This window comes from Festucalex cinctus, chromosome 1 (genome assembly GCF_051991245.1).
Source record: "Festucalex cinctus isolate MCC-2025b chromosome 1, RoL_Fcin_1.0, whole genome shotgun sequence".
Taxonomy (NCBI): Eukaryota; Metazoa; Chordata; class Actinopteri; order Syngnathiformes; family Syngnathidae; genus Festucalex; species Festucalex cinctus.
This window is the reverse complement of record NC_135411.1, coordinates 62637362-62652504: the sequence shown is the minus strand read 5'-3', so window position 1 is coordinate 62652504 and position 15143 is coordinate 62637362. Positions and strand designations below refer to the sequence as shown.

At 39.9% G+C, this 15143-nt stretch overlaps 1 protein-coding gene and 1 long non-coding RNA gene across 2 annotated transcripts; both read left to right on the top strand.

The window, feature by feature from the left end:
- Nucleotides 1-1408: 1408 nt before the first annotated feature.
- Nucleotides 1409-4439, top strand: LOC144003934 (uncharacterized). Its single transcript, XR_013279130.1, has 3 exons — nucleotides 1409-1708; nucleotides 2149-2379; nucleotides 2651-4439. It is a non-coding gene; the product is annotated as an uncharacterized LOC144003934 (long non-coding RNA).
- Nucleotides 4440-4805: 366 nt separating this feature from the next.
- On the top strand, nucleotides 4806-8481 carry txn2 (thioredoxin 2). Its single transcript, XM_077500613.1, has 4 exons — nucleotides 4806-4901; nucleotides 5800-6077; nucleotides 6283-6406; nucleotides 7693-8481. Exons 2-4 carry the CDS (start codon nucleotides 5800-5802, stop codon nucleotides 7807-7809), a joined length of 519 nt encoding a protein of 172 aa, XP_077356739.1. The 5' UTR covers nucleotides 4806-4901; the 3' UTR covers nucleotides 7810-8481.
- The last annotated feature ends 6662 nt before the right edge of the window (nucleotides 8482-15143 follow it).

The following is a 15143-nucleotide window of genomic DNA, read 5'->3' as shown; positions in this document are numbered from 1 at the left end:
ACTCATTACAATAAAATCTAGTAGGGAAGCAAAAATGAATACCAGTAACTGAAATGATGTAGTAGTGCACACCCTCTAATAAGTTGAACGTGACTGTGTTCAAAATAAACCAATCATATACTATGTTAAACTGGAGTTGGAGTTTAAAGGAACACAAGACTTATGAAAAACTAACCAGCTATTCTGTGAAATGGTTAATATGTTGAGCGATTATGATTTTATAGCAATTTTTATGAATATTTTTGCATTAAGTAAGTACTGTATCAGGCATTTTGGTAGTGTTGTTCCAATACAGTTTTTTGGCCCCCGATACCGATTCCGATACCCAGCTTTACAGTATCGGCCGATACCGATATCATACCGATACCTAAGGTTTTTTCCCCCCTCAACATGAAAAAGCTGTCCTGCCATTGGTTCAGAGCATTCAAGGGCCATTAGGATATCTTAGATCGGCATGCATTGAACATGTCGCATATCAGTGAATGTCGTGCACGAGCAAGACACAAGATGCTGCATCCAAAATCCTATATTAGTGTTGGAATTAATGGTATCGGCATGTTACTTGTGAGTACTCACCGATACCGATACCACTGTTTTAATGCAGTATCGGCACCTCTGCCCATACCAGTATCGGTATAGAAACAACACTACATTTTGGACAGTCACGTGCCAGTGGCAACAAAGAACTCACGAGGAATTATCGCATCCCGCTGCGGACACAAAGGTGGAATTACCTCAAAAAAGCACTTCTTCAAAAGCAGTACAGCACGGAGGACTCGCCAAAGATTTGTTTCCAACTGAAAGCCAGATGAAACTGGCAGATCCAGCAGCCGGTGAGTCGAAGTGAACAGTAAACATCCAGGTGACAGCTACATGTCGTGTGCTTAGCCCATCCATCTATCCATTTTCTGAGCTAACCTTGCTCTCGCAAGATGAATTCTTGCGGTATTTGTGAGTTCACAAACTCTGGAGAATACATCTTGTATACTCCGCTCCCGTTGATTTCCGCCGACCCGAAACACTGGTGGTTCGGACCAATCACAGAGCGACATTGTGTTTGGGGGGGGTTATGCAACTGTGACGAAACCAGGAAGCCAGCGCCGATGCCGGAGCTAACAGACAAACCTAACATGGACGAATGGACGCTACAATTAATTCTGTTCTTGCAGAATTACTCACCGTTTCCTTGTTGAATGTTGAACAGCGAGAGGCGCTTCGTGCATTTCTAGCTGGTAAGATGTTTGTGCTTCCCCCCCTTCGACAAGAACGAAGACGAAATTTGCACCCATGGCCGTGATTGGTTACAACAAATGTGTAGAATGCTGCATTGTCCAATCAGCTCGAATTATTTTACAGAATGTCCCAGCTTTTCTCGACTAAATTACCATGGAGAGGTACCAGATGGATATAGGTCGCTTGCACATGTCGTCACTTCCGCCTCGGATTTCTCGTAGTCGCCATGCTGGGTGGCCTCCATTTACGTAGCGATTCGGTCTAACACGTATCTATCACGTTTGTTTTCTGCGTTTAAAATGGTACATTGTTGCTGCATCGTTGGCTGTTCGAACAAAGCCAAGGGGGAAAATGGTCGGTCTTTTTTCCGAATTCCGAAAATAATTAGGAACCAGGGCCTGGAGACAGAGGAGTGCGGACTCCGGAGGGAAGACGTTACTTTGGGCTCGTGTGTGCAGCGATCACTTTGTGAGCGGTAAGCTTGTTTACCTTTATTTAATGCATGAGGATTAATAACGTTTCAACCGCCCATATATGGGCAAGTTGCTTATGTTTTGGATTCATGAGCAAGCAAGTTCGGTAGTACAAGCTGGCTAGCGGACGTTAGCCGAAAGCTAACATCGAACATTTTCACCCAAGTAGTGCCAGTGCAAAGTGTTTACTGCTGAAATTGGATTGATTAGTCTTGGGCTTTTAATGCCGATAACATGTTTTTTGGTGGCAAAATGTAAACTTGGAAAAAAAAGAGACAGAAGGGGCTGATGCAAGAAAACAGACCCCCGGGGGTGATGCAAGAAAACAGACCCCCGGTAGCCTACACATCATGCTAAAGAACTTATTCACGGCCACCCTACTGCGGTAAAATAACCAGTCTTTCCATATTTTATTTGTTTATATATTTGTTTATTTTAACAGGTCGCCCTGCGCCCGTTTTTCTGTCCAATCATCCCGACTGGGCTCCAACATTAAAGTTGGGTCCCAAGTTACAACATCTATGTCTCAGCCCAGTCGGTGCCAAGATATGAACGTGCACAGGAGAGACAAGCAAAGAAAAGACGACTCGAAGTGGCAGAGATTGTTGCAGTTATGCAGCCAGATGGCTCCAGTAACCTGTACCCTCAAGAACTGCTGACATCATTGACTCTGGTATGCCACTCAGAATTCATTACACGATATATTGTATGCATGAGTGAATGTATGTGTTTGTTTGTGTGTGTACACGCACCTTATATTTTAGAGACATTTGGAAGTGTTTATAGAAATAAGTATTTGCCTGTAGCAATGTTCATACATTAAAAAATGCAACAAAATGTGTACATTTCTTTTACACTGACAAAAAAACTATACTACTTTACTATATTAAACCTATTACTGGTACCGTATTTTTTTGTGATTTTTTCTTTATTTTTTTCTTTAGGGATCTCATGCCACACCGACTTGATTGCCAATGACATGATGGAAACGAAGGCGAGCATCAAAGCATTGGAGGAGGACAACATGCGACTGTTTGTTTGGCGCTAATAAAGGCAGCGTTTATACAAATTCTATTGTTGGGTTTGTTTACAAAGCTATACATAATACAAATGACAGGATTTGACTCAATGTGCAATATGGTCCCTCTTAAAGTAATGGCATAAATCTCTATTATTTCTAAAAGCACAAAAAATGAAGTGAATAATGATTAGATGTAGTAATTTCAGGGTTAAAAATTGAACTGTTAATTAATGTAGTTTATTTTAGCACAGGTGCCTACCATCCTGAGATGACGGTATGATGTAATGTTGATGGGGTACGCAATGACTTTCATTATGCTATGTACAGAGGAAAAAGTTGCTCTCTTTTAAATTTGTTTAATGTAAGACAAGTACCAGTACTGTGTTACAGTTTTCCCAATAATCCTTGTTTCACACTTGTCACAAAACCACTGTCCTTTTGGCAGTCTAGATTGGCACACTTCAAGTGATATCATTTGATTTTACAATCTGCTGCAGCACAAAAAACTACTTTATTCCGCATCTTTGAAGTACATGAGCAAGTGGTATGTGACAGCGGCTGAGCAGGAACACTGGAAGTCCACTGCTGATCTAGTAAATGCTCTCCCGAGCAGTTCAGGTAAGGAGGGGACTTTGGGAAAAAAAAACTCTGGCTTTTCCAGCTGGCCAAAACGAGCGATCTGGGTGGACTCGCTCAATCACACTTTGTCCACACCACAAAGTCGCAGAAGTCCGTCCAGTTAAACTCATCTGTGCCTGAATCTGAAAATATTACAAACATTGTAATGAAAATATGAAACATAGAATTAAATAAGAAACTACAAAAAGTAAAGCCATACATACCTGGTAATACTATTGGTGTTGTCGTGACAAGTGATGGGAATTGTTGCCATCTGGCACCAGACAGAAATTGGGTGTTGTGACAGCCTCCTTAACCGTGAGATCATAAGAAAAGCTGTCAGTATGCTCAGTAGTTACCATGAACACGTTTTATTGTACTGGAAACTGAAACTAAAAATACGTCCTCTGAGAGTGGTTAACCTTAACCATTTAGAATAAGTTGATTAAGTAACATGTAACTAGTGAAAGGGTAGCATTAAATTTAATTAAGCCACGGGGAGGCTGTGCATAGTTACTTTTTATTCTTATACGCTCTGCCATATTTGCCTGTTATAAAATGATTAGAAAAACCACATCAGGTAAACCTAGCTGTGCATGTAAACACAATGATAACAGGAAGCCTGAGAACAAATCAACATTTTTGTGTGCAGAATTACCAACACCATGTGGTTTACTTACGTGCAACAGCAACCGTTTCTTCTGATGCGATGTTAAAGTTTACACTCTGTATCCACCCGCTTACAAAATAATTGTAAGCCTCCAGGGATTTGTTGGCGTGTTATGGAGCATGTTGTCAACACGAGGTAGGGAAAGATGTCCAGAGATGTCACATTTGGCCAGCAAGCTTTCTCCGTCAAAAAAAAAAAATCACCCTTGGTCAGGACGTAATTAGGATCAATCCCGCCACACAGAGACACCTTCTGCCTGTATCGTTGTTTTTGATCTTCCGGTAAATCGTGAAAATACTGCGAAAATTACATCAGGTTGATAAGCTCTACCGTGTAACTCGCGAGTGTACCTTGTGAACCGGCGGACACCCAATATGGCGCCCGAAGGAAAAACTCCCATGATGCATTACGATGTGCAAGCGACCTATTGCAGAAAATTCACTTGAATGAAGCTCATATCCATCTGGCTATTGCCAGGTTATTTCTGAGCCGCTTTTCCACACAAGGGTTTGGGGGGTTCTGGTGCATTGGGGGTGCTGGAGCCTATCCCAGCTGGCTTCGGACAGTAGTTGCCAGCCAATCCAGGATTATGATGATGATGATGATGATGATGATTATTATTATTATTATTATTATTATTTTATTTTTTTTATTATTATTATTATTATTTTATTATTATTGTCGTTATTATTATGCATTGTTGACTAATATGATTTGGAGCCTGGTGCCACTTATCAGCTTTGACGTATATGCTATTCTTGTCTTGGCCACTAAGTGGCAGTAATAGTAACACTGTGTGATTGAGAGGCGTTAAAAAGCTGCCAAACTACACCGGAAGTACAACTTTGGTCCTTGAGACCAAGCGCAGCAAGAGCGAAGCAGGAAGGTAAAATGTTCAAATGCATTATTTTATTAAAATGTAAAGGCGTGGCATTGGCTGTATCTATTAGCGTCGGTTGAAGTGTTCTTTTTTTTTTTTGTTTCTTTGTTTGATTTGTATTTTCCAAGAAGGAGGAAAGGTAGGACTTTGGCAGGGAAGAGGAGAGGGCGAAGAGGGCAAAGTCATCCGTAACGTTTATTAATTTTCTCTGCTGTTGATTGTTACGCAGTAAATATAATGGTCTGGCAAGGAAAGTACATTCGATAAACACGGCAGCGAATTGCTCGTAACATCCCTATAATGAAGCGTTAAGCAATATCGATACCGTTTGTTATTCGCATGTGCGTGTTGGGCAACATGGCTCCTTAAGCTGGTACGCCACTTGACAACTCTTATTTAAGTACTGTACCATGAGCCCGTACAATGTGTCTTTAGGTAGGTACACGAATGGTTGAAGTAGCTAGTGTATACCGCTGAAATAAATTGATAGATATTGATTTGTCCGTCTGTAGATGTACACTATGTAATACATTATAAGTGTTGCAGGTGCAGACGTAGGTTCTGTATACAATTTGTATGGGACAAAATAGGTTAAAGTCAAAAAGGGGAGAATGTAATTTCTGTAGCTAAAAGCTTAAACGAAATGCTGAGATTTGAATGTAAGAAACATTCAGTCGAAGTCCTGAATTACTTATTTTGGAAGTTGGAATGGTTTGAATTCTTAAGAAATGCCAAAATAATAGAAGAAGGAGAGTAGAGCATCCATCCTTCTACACGAAGAAGAATTTTAAGGCACCTTGATTTTTGGCTGCGCTCGTGACTCAACCAATTATGTTGTACTTGAAAAGGACTTTGGATTGATAACATTCATCCTCTGTTCTTCTGATTTATGCCTCCGGCTTAGATGGCTCATCGGCTGCTAGTGTGCAGGATTTGGACGCTCTCTGCAAAAGAGATCCGCTGCCTACCAGCATCCTCCACCGCCATCGCCTCCACTTCCTTTTCCACCTCCCTGCAGCCTTCCTCGTCCCAGGTCTCCTTCCTCTCCCCTTCACATGGTCTGCCCCGCAGTTTTACTCACACCACCCGCCGTCAAGTCTCATTCAATGTGCAGGACAACGAGGATTTCACAGAGAGGGTCATCAACAGTCAACTGCCAGTGCTGATTGACTTCCATGCACAGTGAGTATGCACAGTGCAGATGATTGTTTTTAATAAAACCTTATCTTCAAGACTACAATATAGCCTTGCTGAATACACAAATGATTTCACGATGTTGTGCATTGTACAAAGTTGAATACACACTACCGTGTGTGCGTGTGTGCGCGTGTGCGTGTGTGCGCGTGTGTGTTTGTTTGTTTGTTTGTTTGTTTGTTTGTTTTTCCAGGTGGTGCGGTCCTTGTAAAATCCTTGGACCAAGGTTGGAGAAAGCTGTTGCAAAACAAAAAGGCCGTGTGGCCATGGCAAAAGTAGACATTGACGATCACACAGACTTGGCTATTGAATATGGGGTGAGAGTGACACATTGTTTACTTTGGTCCCATGAATATCAGTGGAAATTTTGTAAATAAACTAGGGGTGTCAGGTGATTTAAAATTTTTAATCGCATGACTCGCGATGAATTGCAAATGTTATGTTCTAAATGTACAAATAACATTTTTTTCTAAGTTTTCATACTCTTGTTAACACAAAAGTGGGAAACATGTTAAACTAATAGAAATATGGATTCATATTTTAGTAATTGATACAGTACTTTCATAATTCATAAAATTGAGTTAAAATTAAAAAGACAACTGTACAATAAAAAAACAAGTGTGATATTGATTTGTGTTGAGGTAATTTTTCTGCCACTAGATGGCATAATTGCATTTGTAAGACTGTGAAAGCTCAGTGCATTCTTTTCATATTACTCTACTCAACTTTATTTATAAAGCACTTTAAAACATGCATTGCTTTATACAAAGTGCATGTACATGAAACAGAAATCGGTCATGCAGTAAAGAACAAGATAGAACAAAACAAACATTTTAAGTGAATTACCCTTGAGGCATTGGATCGAACACAGGTGGTTCAGCAACATGTAGGCGAATGACATAACTACTCAGTCATGTACTCTTTATCCTCTGCATAGAACGACTAGTATTGTCAACTGAGAGGAGTTGAGGCATTGTTATGAATTCTACTTGAATTCTAGACGTGACCCACCTGCTGCAGTATGACAGGCTGGTGCAAAGAGGCGAAGACTACCTAGAATATGGGATTCATAATAATGCATCAATGTAGTAATGTCATAATCTCTCTCATCTGTGTGTCTTGTACTGCCTCCAGGTGGCCAATGTGGACACATCAGAAGGAGCAGAATTTTTTAATTGATGCGATTTGACCAAAAAGCTGTTAAAGCTGGAGCGGATTAATAGCATTCCCATTCATTTCAATGGGGAAACGATGATCTAAGATATGAATGTTGTTTTTTTACTTGAGTTATGAGTGTTTTTAACACTGTACTGGTTAGTTTTGGTTGGCACAGTTTTTTTTTATTAGGTATTTTTTTTACTCCAACTACATTTTGTCAGATCAATTGGTTTTCTGGTCGGCTGCATCCACTGTAGTTCAATTTGTGTGCAAAACATCGTAATTCAAGTATTTAATATCATCAATTTAGGTTTTTTAATAAATTAGAAGTCATTCAAATTTCTGTTAATTTGTTTGATACACACATTATCATAAATGACAGGATGATGATTTGTATTTTGTGCAACCTTATTGGTGACTCTTGACAGCGTGTCTGCTCTCACAGGTGTCTGCCGTTCCAACAGTTATCGCCATGAGAGGAGGTGACGTCGTGGACCATTTTGTGGGGATCAAAGATGATGATGAACTGGACTCGTTTGTCAGCAAGGTCATTGGGAAGTAAAGTGACTTTTGCACCATCGCGGTGCTGTTTTCAATGATTGGAGTCTGTTGAGCTGCCAAGCCTCGACACCTCGACACCAAGCTGAGTCCGTGCTCACACCCGTCACTCGACTCACTGCTTTTGCCCTGTTTTGTCTCGTCTGTTTCTGTGTTTGTTCCTCTGGTAATGGGTGTGGGCCTCCATTGATCTTGGAAGTAAATGTTGTACGTCTCTCTCTCAAGCACTTAAACTGTCACTGTTGATGGCTCCAGCAGCTTTATTCAGACATTTAGAGGAGAGGTGTGTAACGGTTGTCTATCCAAGCGGAAAATGCACCACAGTACTGCTCTTATATTGTGTACTATGAGGGATGAACATTTAGTTTTAGTGGTAACGACGATTTAACTTAATAAAACCTGAGAACTGAATGAGGTATGTTACAGTGTTAACTGTAGTTTCTGCTTTTGTCCATGTGAGGGTAGCGTTTCTCTTAACATGCCCAAACCACACAAATGCTAGTTTTACACCAATATGCCTGGTAATGTGATGAAAATTGTGTGCACTTTTGGGTCCTGACTGTGAAACTTGCAACAAGCAGAAATTGCAAAGAACTTGATTTCTTTTATTATGGAAATGAACACTGTACGTACTTCAAACATGACCACATGAAGCAATAAAGAAATCAAATTATTATGTCTTGCATTTGACTTGGTTTACTTCCCGTGATAGGAATAGACACATTTTATTTTAAGAGTGAAATAAAGGCATGTGTAAGCTTTTGCCTGATATAGGTAAAGGTACCCTAAAGGATTAGGCGAAAGCATATATTTAGAGGCCCAAAGCAAACCCAATCTTGAGGTCACTGAGAAAATTATTTTCATTCCAACACAAGGTCTCAAATGAAAATCCTTGAGAGATATTTTCTAATAATGTTGACGCTTTTACTGTAATTGATAAAAGCACTGATCGACATTAAATGTGGTTTGCTATTTGACTGCTTTATTAGTGTGTATAAGATCTGTAATATGAGTATTACAACTTTGCGAGAAAAAAAAAAGAATCATTTGCATCATCTTCCATTTCGTCTTTATTGCATCCATCTTGGCGGGCACTGACAGCAGTGCTAGCCTACTGCTGCTGGCCAACTTGTCTGACCCTTGCTGTTGTCTGCTAGGTACAGTCTGTGTCAACCACACCAAGTTTGCTTACCATCTTCCTGAATCAAGTCTGCACATGCGCTATTACAAGCTGCATCTTATCTGCGACTATTAGATGATGAAAATGGATTAATAAAACCATTGCAACTAAGGAGGATGGGTACTGATACCAGGATATCGGTGTCACGCTGATACCTGACCTCATTACAAGTTATCAGAACCAGCAGCTATGTTGTAATATTTTTTTTGTGTACAGTGAAATGGAATTAGGCAGTTGGATATGTGACAACGTCAACATCTATCTGATGTAGAAAATGGCTGTTGGACATTGTTTTCAGTGCAAGTGTCACAGATATCCCTGCCCTGTCATCCCAGATGTCAGTGTATACACAGGCCTCGTATTGGCTTTGTTCCATCCTCAGAAGGCAGAATGACTTCATGTCTGTGCTGCTTATACAAAGCAGTTGAATAAAGAGACAATGTAAAAGGGGCTTTTTAATGGAATTTGATACCACTGCATTTTGAATGTATGAGAAATTCAGAATATGCCCACTGAGGTTGACCGTGGCTCTGAATGACATTTTTGAAATAGCAATTGACAGTGGATGCTGTAACATAGGCCAAATGTGTGCTTTACACAAGACAAAATAACCTTACCAGCCTGTATTATGAATGAATGACATACGTTGAAATGTCAACACACGACCCATGCAGGGTCTCTCTTCCCGTTTGAGTCGTTTACGAGTGATGATCCCCCCCCCCCCACAAAAAAAAAGAAGAAAAAACAAGGTCATGCAAACTGAGTTGGTTGGACTGTTGACTTTTTGTCTCGTCATTGCTCTCGTCTCTACGCAACTAACACACCAGCTGCCCTCTGGTTAGACCACAGTTGACATAATGCTTATCAAACGCCAATCATTAGACTTGTACTTTACTCTTTCCCCTTTGATGAGATCACTGCAAGGATGCAGAGCTGCTCAGTAGCACCCACAGGATTTAATCAGGGGGAATTCCACTGGTATTACATTAGTATGTATGATGGAAGCAAGTAGGCCGAAACCGATGAAGGCCCAGATGTAGGGTTTTTGCATGCTGGATCAAAAGACATTCCAAACATAGTTTTGCGATGTCTAGAACCGAATGACAGCATCGTTGTTAATGATGTACCATCAGTAAACACTGCCTGCCTCTCTTTTAACCACCCTGGACCCTAACACACACAGGACGGGTCAACCTCTTTTAATGTCTGCCTTGAGAGGTGAACAGAGAAATGACGACAGAGCTCCAAAGGTTCAAGAACAGCATGTAACTCGACACCTCTTCCGGCAAACAAAATAGACCACACCTCCATCCTCACTCTGTCTGTGTGTACGTGTGTTACTCAACCCTCTCTTGTGACCATATAAGGCAAAAAAAAAGTCATGCGAGAGCTGCTGGTCAAACTGCAGAAAGGCAGAGCTGTAGAATTCTTATGACTCCTACGATTTGTTTGCCTTTCTCAGGATTTGAAACTGTTAATGGTTGCGGCATGTTTGATGGAAATACGATCCACAATAACTTGGCCAACTGCCTCTTTTCCTTATGCGTGTGCGATTGTTGGCTAAGTTTTGCATTGTGTGTGTGTGGAGGGGGACAGAGAAGTACCCTGGAACAACAAAAACTTGGCTTGGCCCCCAACTATTTAGTGTTTACAGTAAATTCATTTCTGTATTTATATTTTAAACACAACACTGACCTCCAACTGTTGGTTCTGCACTTAGTTCCTGCCAATTTTTCTGGCTCTACCATATTTTTTCCCATGCTACAAAAAAATGCTAATTTTAACATTAGCACGATTGTCTAATAACCGCAGATGATAAATGAGCAAGGAGACATTTCAACAAAAGGGAGGAAAGCTGTCTACATTTCCTTCACTTAACATTCCTGGCTGAGTTTTGTGAGTCAACAAGTCTTATCATTCCTTCCTGTGTACTGATTACCAAAGAACAGGAAGAAGACGAAGGAAGAAAAAGTGGTCGCTGTTGCCTCTTAATTTTTTGTTTGACATTTTGGGGTCTCACAAATGGCTTCCAATATAATTAGGTTGTATAGAATAAATGTAGTTTTGGAGGCTTATCTGCAGTCTGCAGGAATGAATGTTATTGTGTTTGCAAGGGAGCCTCACCTTCTTGTGTGCGTGTTGAATTTTCTTTCATTGTAGGTCAGGTGTGAGGGCACATCTTTAGGATTTGGGTCAGATGGGTGCTAAAGTTGACGGGTGTGGCAACAGTTGACACTATGTTCTCCATTTTGCACATTCCAGTGAGATACAATAGAAGACCTATAGCAAATAATTGTTGCAAAGTTTTGATTGACAGATTTATTAATTCATCAATGTTTATTATTGCAGATGTGTGTGTGTGTTTTTAAGGGTGTGAAACACTTTGTAATATTTGCTCCATGAAATTTATTTATACCCAACAGTCTATTGTCTTTATTTTGTGGCACTAATCTTGATTGCACTGCTTCCAGTTCATAGATGTGGATGTGATGTGTTAGCAAGGATTTCAGATTTCAAATTCTTCCTTACAGGGCCAGCAACAATTCCTCAATGACATGATATATCAGCAGGTTGCTGTTCACCGATTGGTTGGTCAGCGCAACAAGTTTTCCAGCCAACTGCTGCAGATGACACAACACAGTTCTATGCTATTATATTGCAGTTTTTTTTTTTTTTTTTTTTTTGTATAGTATAGTTCTATGAATCCCGAATGTAGGTCAGTAGGGATGAAATAGAACCTACTTTTACTAATGCCCCCAAATTGAACATTCTAGGTCAATAATATTAAGTGTGATAAAACACAAGGGGGAAGTAATTGTTCTCTAATAGGTGAAGAACAGTGTTGCTTAACAGCCAACAAATCCAGCTATCATTGTTTACTGCCATCACATACTGTATTAGTTGTACGTATGCATTAATTAAGTGTCAGCAACCTTTACTATCAAGAGCCAGCCATCCATTTTCCGAGCCGCCTTTCCTCACAAAGGTCACTGGAGCCTATCCCAGCTGGCTTCAGGTAGTAGGCGGGGTACACCCTGAACTGTTTGCCAGCCAATTGCAGGGCACACATAGACGAACAACCACTCACAATCTCACCTACGGACAATTTAGAGTGTTCAGTTAACCTGCCAAGCATGTCTTTGGAATGTGGGAGGAAACCGGAGTACCCGGAGAAAACCCACGCAAGCACAGGGAGAACATGCAAACTCCACCCAGGAAGGCCGAAGCCCGGACTCAATCTCACATCCTCTGCACTGGGAGGTGGATGTACTAACGAGTCAGCCCCTCAAAAGAGACATTTTAGGCCAAATAAATAATAATAAAAAAAAATCTGTCTGGAGCTGCAAAACGTTTGAACATTGTGATGAACAAAACAGTGTGTGAGTGTTAGTGTAAAGTACGGAGGGCCCAAGAGCAAATTAAATAACAGAAAAATCTTTTTTGCTGTTGTAATTTTTCATATTAGATTTTTTCATAGATTTTTTTTTCTGCTTTTCTGTCAACTTTTCTGACATTTTTGGCAATTTCATGAACATTATGGTATCTGCATCTCTTCCTTTTTGGTCATTTTATAGCTATTTTTTTCCTTCCTTTTTTCCCCTATCAAATGTCTGACATTTCTGGCAATTTTCTGGACATTTTAAGTTAATTTTCTGGATTTTTTTTTTGTTTGTTTTTGGGCATTTTATGGTTAATTTATGAAAATTTTCTTTATGCCATTCTTTTATTAAACTATGGCATTTATGGCAATTTCATGGACATTTTATGGTAATTTTATGTTTTTTCCTCTTCCTTTAAAAAAAAATCATTTTATGGTCACTTTTTGGACATATTTATTTATTTATTTATTTATTTATTTTATTTATTTATAGTTTTTGATCTACTTTTCCTCTCTCTTTTTCTGACAACTTAAAAATTTGGACTCTGGCATTGTTTAAATATTTAATTATTCTTTTTTTTAATTTAATCAATTCATTTAAAGAATATTTTACTAAAATAGTTACGTTAAAAAAAAATTATAATAATTTTTACTATTTTTTAGAGATCCACATGGAGCCACAGGAGAGTGACTAAAGAGCCACGTGTGGCGCCAGAGCCACAGGTTGCAGATCACCGGCCTTGACAAAAGATGCATGCATCGCCACACTCGCACATGAATGGCCACACACATGCAGTGATTTTGAAGAAGGTGGTCAGTCAGTTAACATGCAAGCCCTCAAAAGTGTTTACACTGAATGGGTCCCTTTCTCCCTGACTGCAGGATATAATAGCTTGACACGCCCTGAATGACAGACACACCCTGCTACTAGTACAACTGAGGGCAGGCAAAAGCGAGACTGGGTCACAGTGGAAAGGAGGAGGAGGAAGGAGATGGTGAGGTCAGACGTATGTGTCCAAATTTGGTCATCCCATGCCTTCATCTTTATCCTGTGTTACTTGCTGTGCCCAGAAGCATATGTTATTGTGTCTTTTAACATTGCGCTATTGTGCAACAAACTCGCGCTTGTGACGGTTTGTCAGCAGAATTACGCAAACATTTGTGAGGCGGTTTTTAAGGATGTGGTAGAGCATTAACTATGGAAGGTTGTGTTAATTTTGGTGTAGATAATGTTTTATTTAATTTGGGCTCATTTAGTGTTGAGATTTTTTTTATATATATATTACATGAAAGTCTCTGGAAACAAGGACATCAGAGTAGTAGAATAGTCCCCACAGTTTTAACTATCCATTCCAGACTTTCACTCAGCCTTGGAGGAGGTATCTGCGTAATTCAAGGTTGATTTTCAAACCAGCTTCCATGTCGAAGTTGCTCATTCTGCTGAGAACTGTTTTCTTCCACTCCTCCTCACTTGTCCCTAACAAGTTAACCTCTGACCCACCAGCTGACCTGTCAAATTCTTCCCACCCGTCCCAGCCAGCAGCAGAGTGAGATTTATTGATTTTTCCACACAGCCCAGGCACACTGAATGCTCAGTGTTGTAGCTACTCCATATACTGTACATGAGATGCTCTGTAACTAAACATATATGAAAAGACAGACACATTCCTCTCCATAATGGCACATAGCAAACGTAAATCAGACATTATTCAGAAAATGAGATTTTTCAGCATTTGCCAGGAAATGCCAGTCATACCTCAGGCTCCCCCTCAACAGAATGTAACTGAATAATATAGTATAGAGCAGCCATGTGTGAAATAATAGCACTTACTGGCAACTGGCGCAATAGTCACAACTTGTTGTTCATCCCAGGACGTTGCAACATCATCATCTGGTTTGTATTTTGGAATCGACTTTAATATGGGATAGAAAAATGTGTTTATTCAAAACCCATTACCTTTGTATAGTTGTCCCTCTTTCATCCAAGTTCTCACATTTCCCTAATTGTAACTTTAATGATCCCCAACTGATCCAAAGTGTTGATTCATTAATCCTTGTTTCACAATGTGCAAGCAAACGCTTTTTTATTTTCCACCGTTAATGTCTCCCTGCTGTTTGTGGCATTTGTACTGGCACTGGGCCAGCAGTTCTACTTGGCCCAGTCTAGGCCCGTGAGAATATATGAGGCGTTATTCATTTTATCTTCATGTTATTTAGTCAGCCATATATTGCTTTTTTAATTATTTCTTTCGTCAGATTCAAATGTTTATTTTTTGTTTCAGTTACTCAGTTGTTTGTCAAATGTAGTTGCTTTTAACACGGATCCACCTGCGCAAGCATGCAAGTCATTGCATTATCAGGTGTTTTTGAAGAGAACAAAGAAAACCACAATCAAGTCAGGCAGTCTTATAATGTCAGACTGTAACTTCCACTCCCTGAAATTAATTAGGTGATCACCTGCGGCAGTTCCCACGTTGTGTTTACATGACTGGGCATGCATGTTGGCTCACCTGTTTGACTGAAACAAACCTGTTTGCATGACAGGTGGTCTAATACAGGTGGAATAAACACAATAATAAACACTCATCTGGTTTATATCCTCATACAGTCTTTGCTATGACATGACTTTTTTGTTCACTCCACGTAAAGCATCTTTTATGCCGCAATGGTTGTGCTTTAATAAACAGAGTTGAGATATTATTTACATTGATTGGCTCATGTAAAATTCTTTGTTAAATTTAGAAAGAGCTATAAGATGAATGTATACTTGAACATTAAT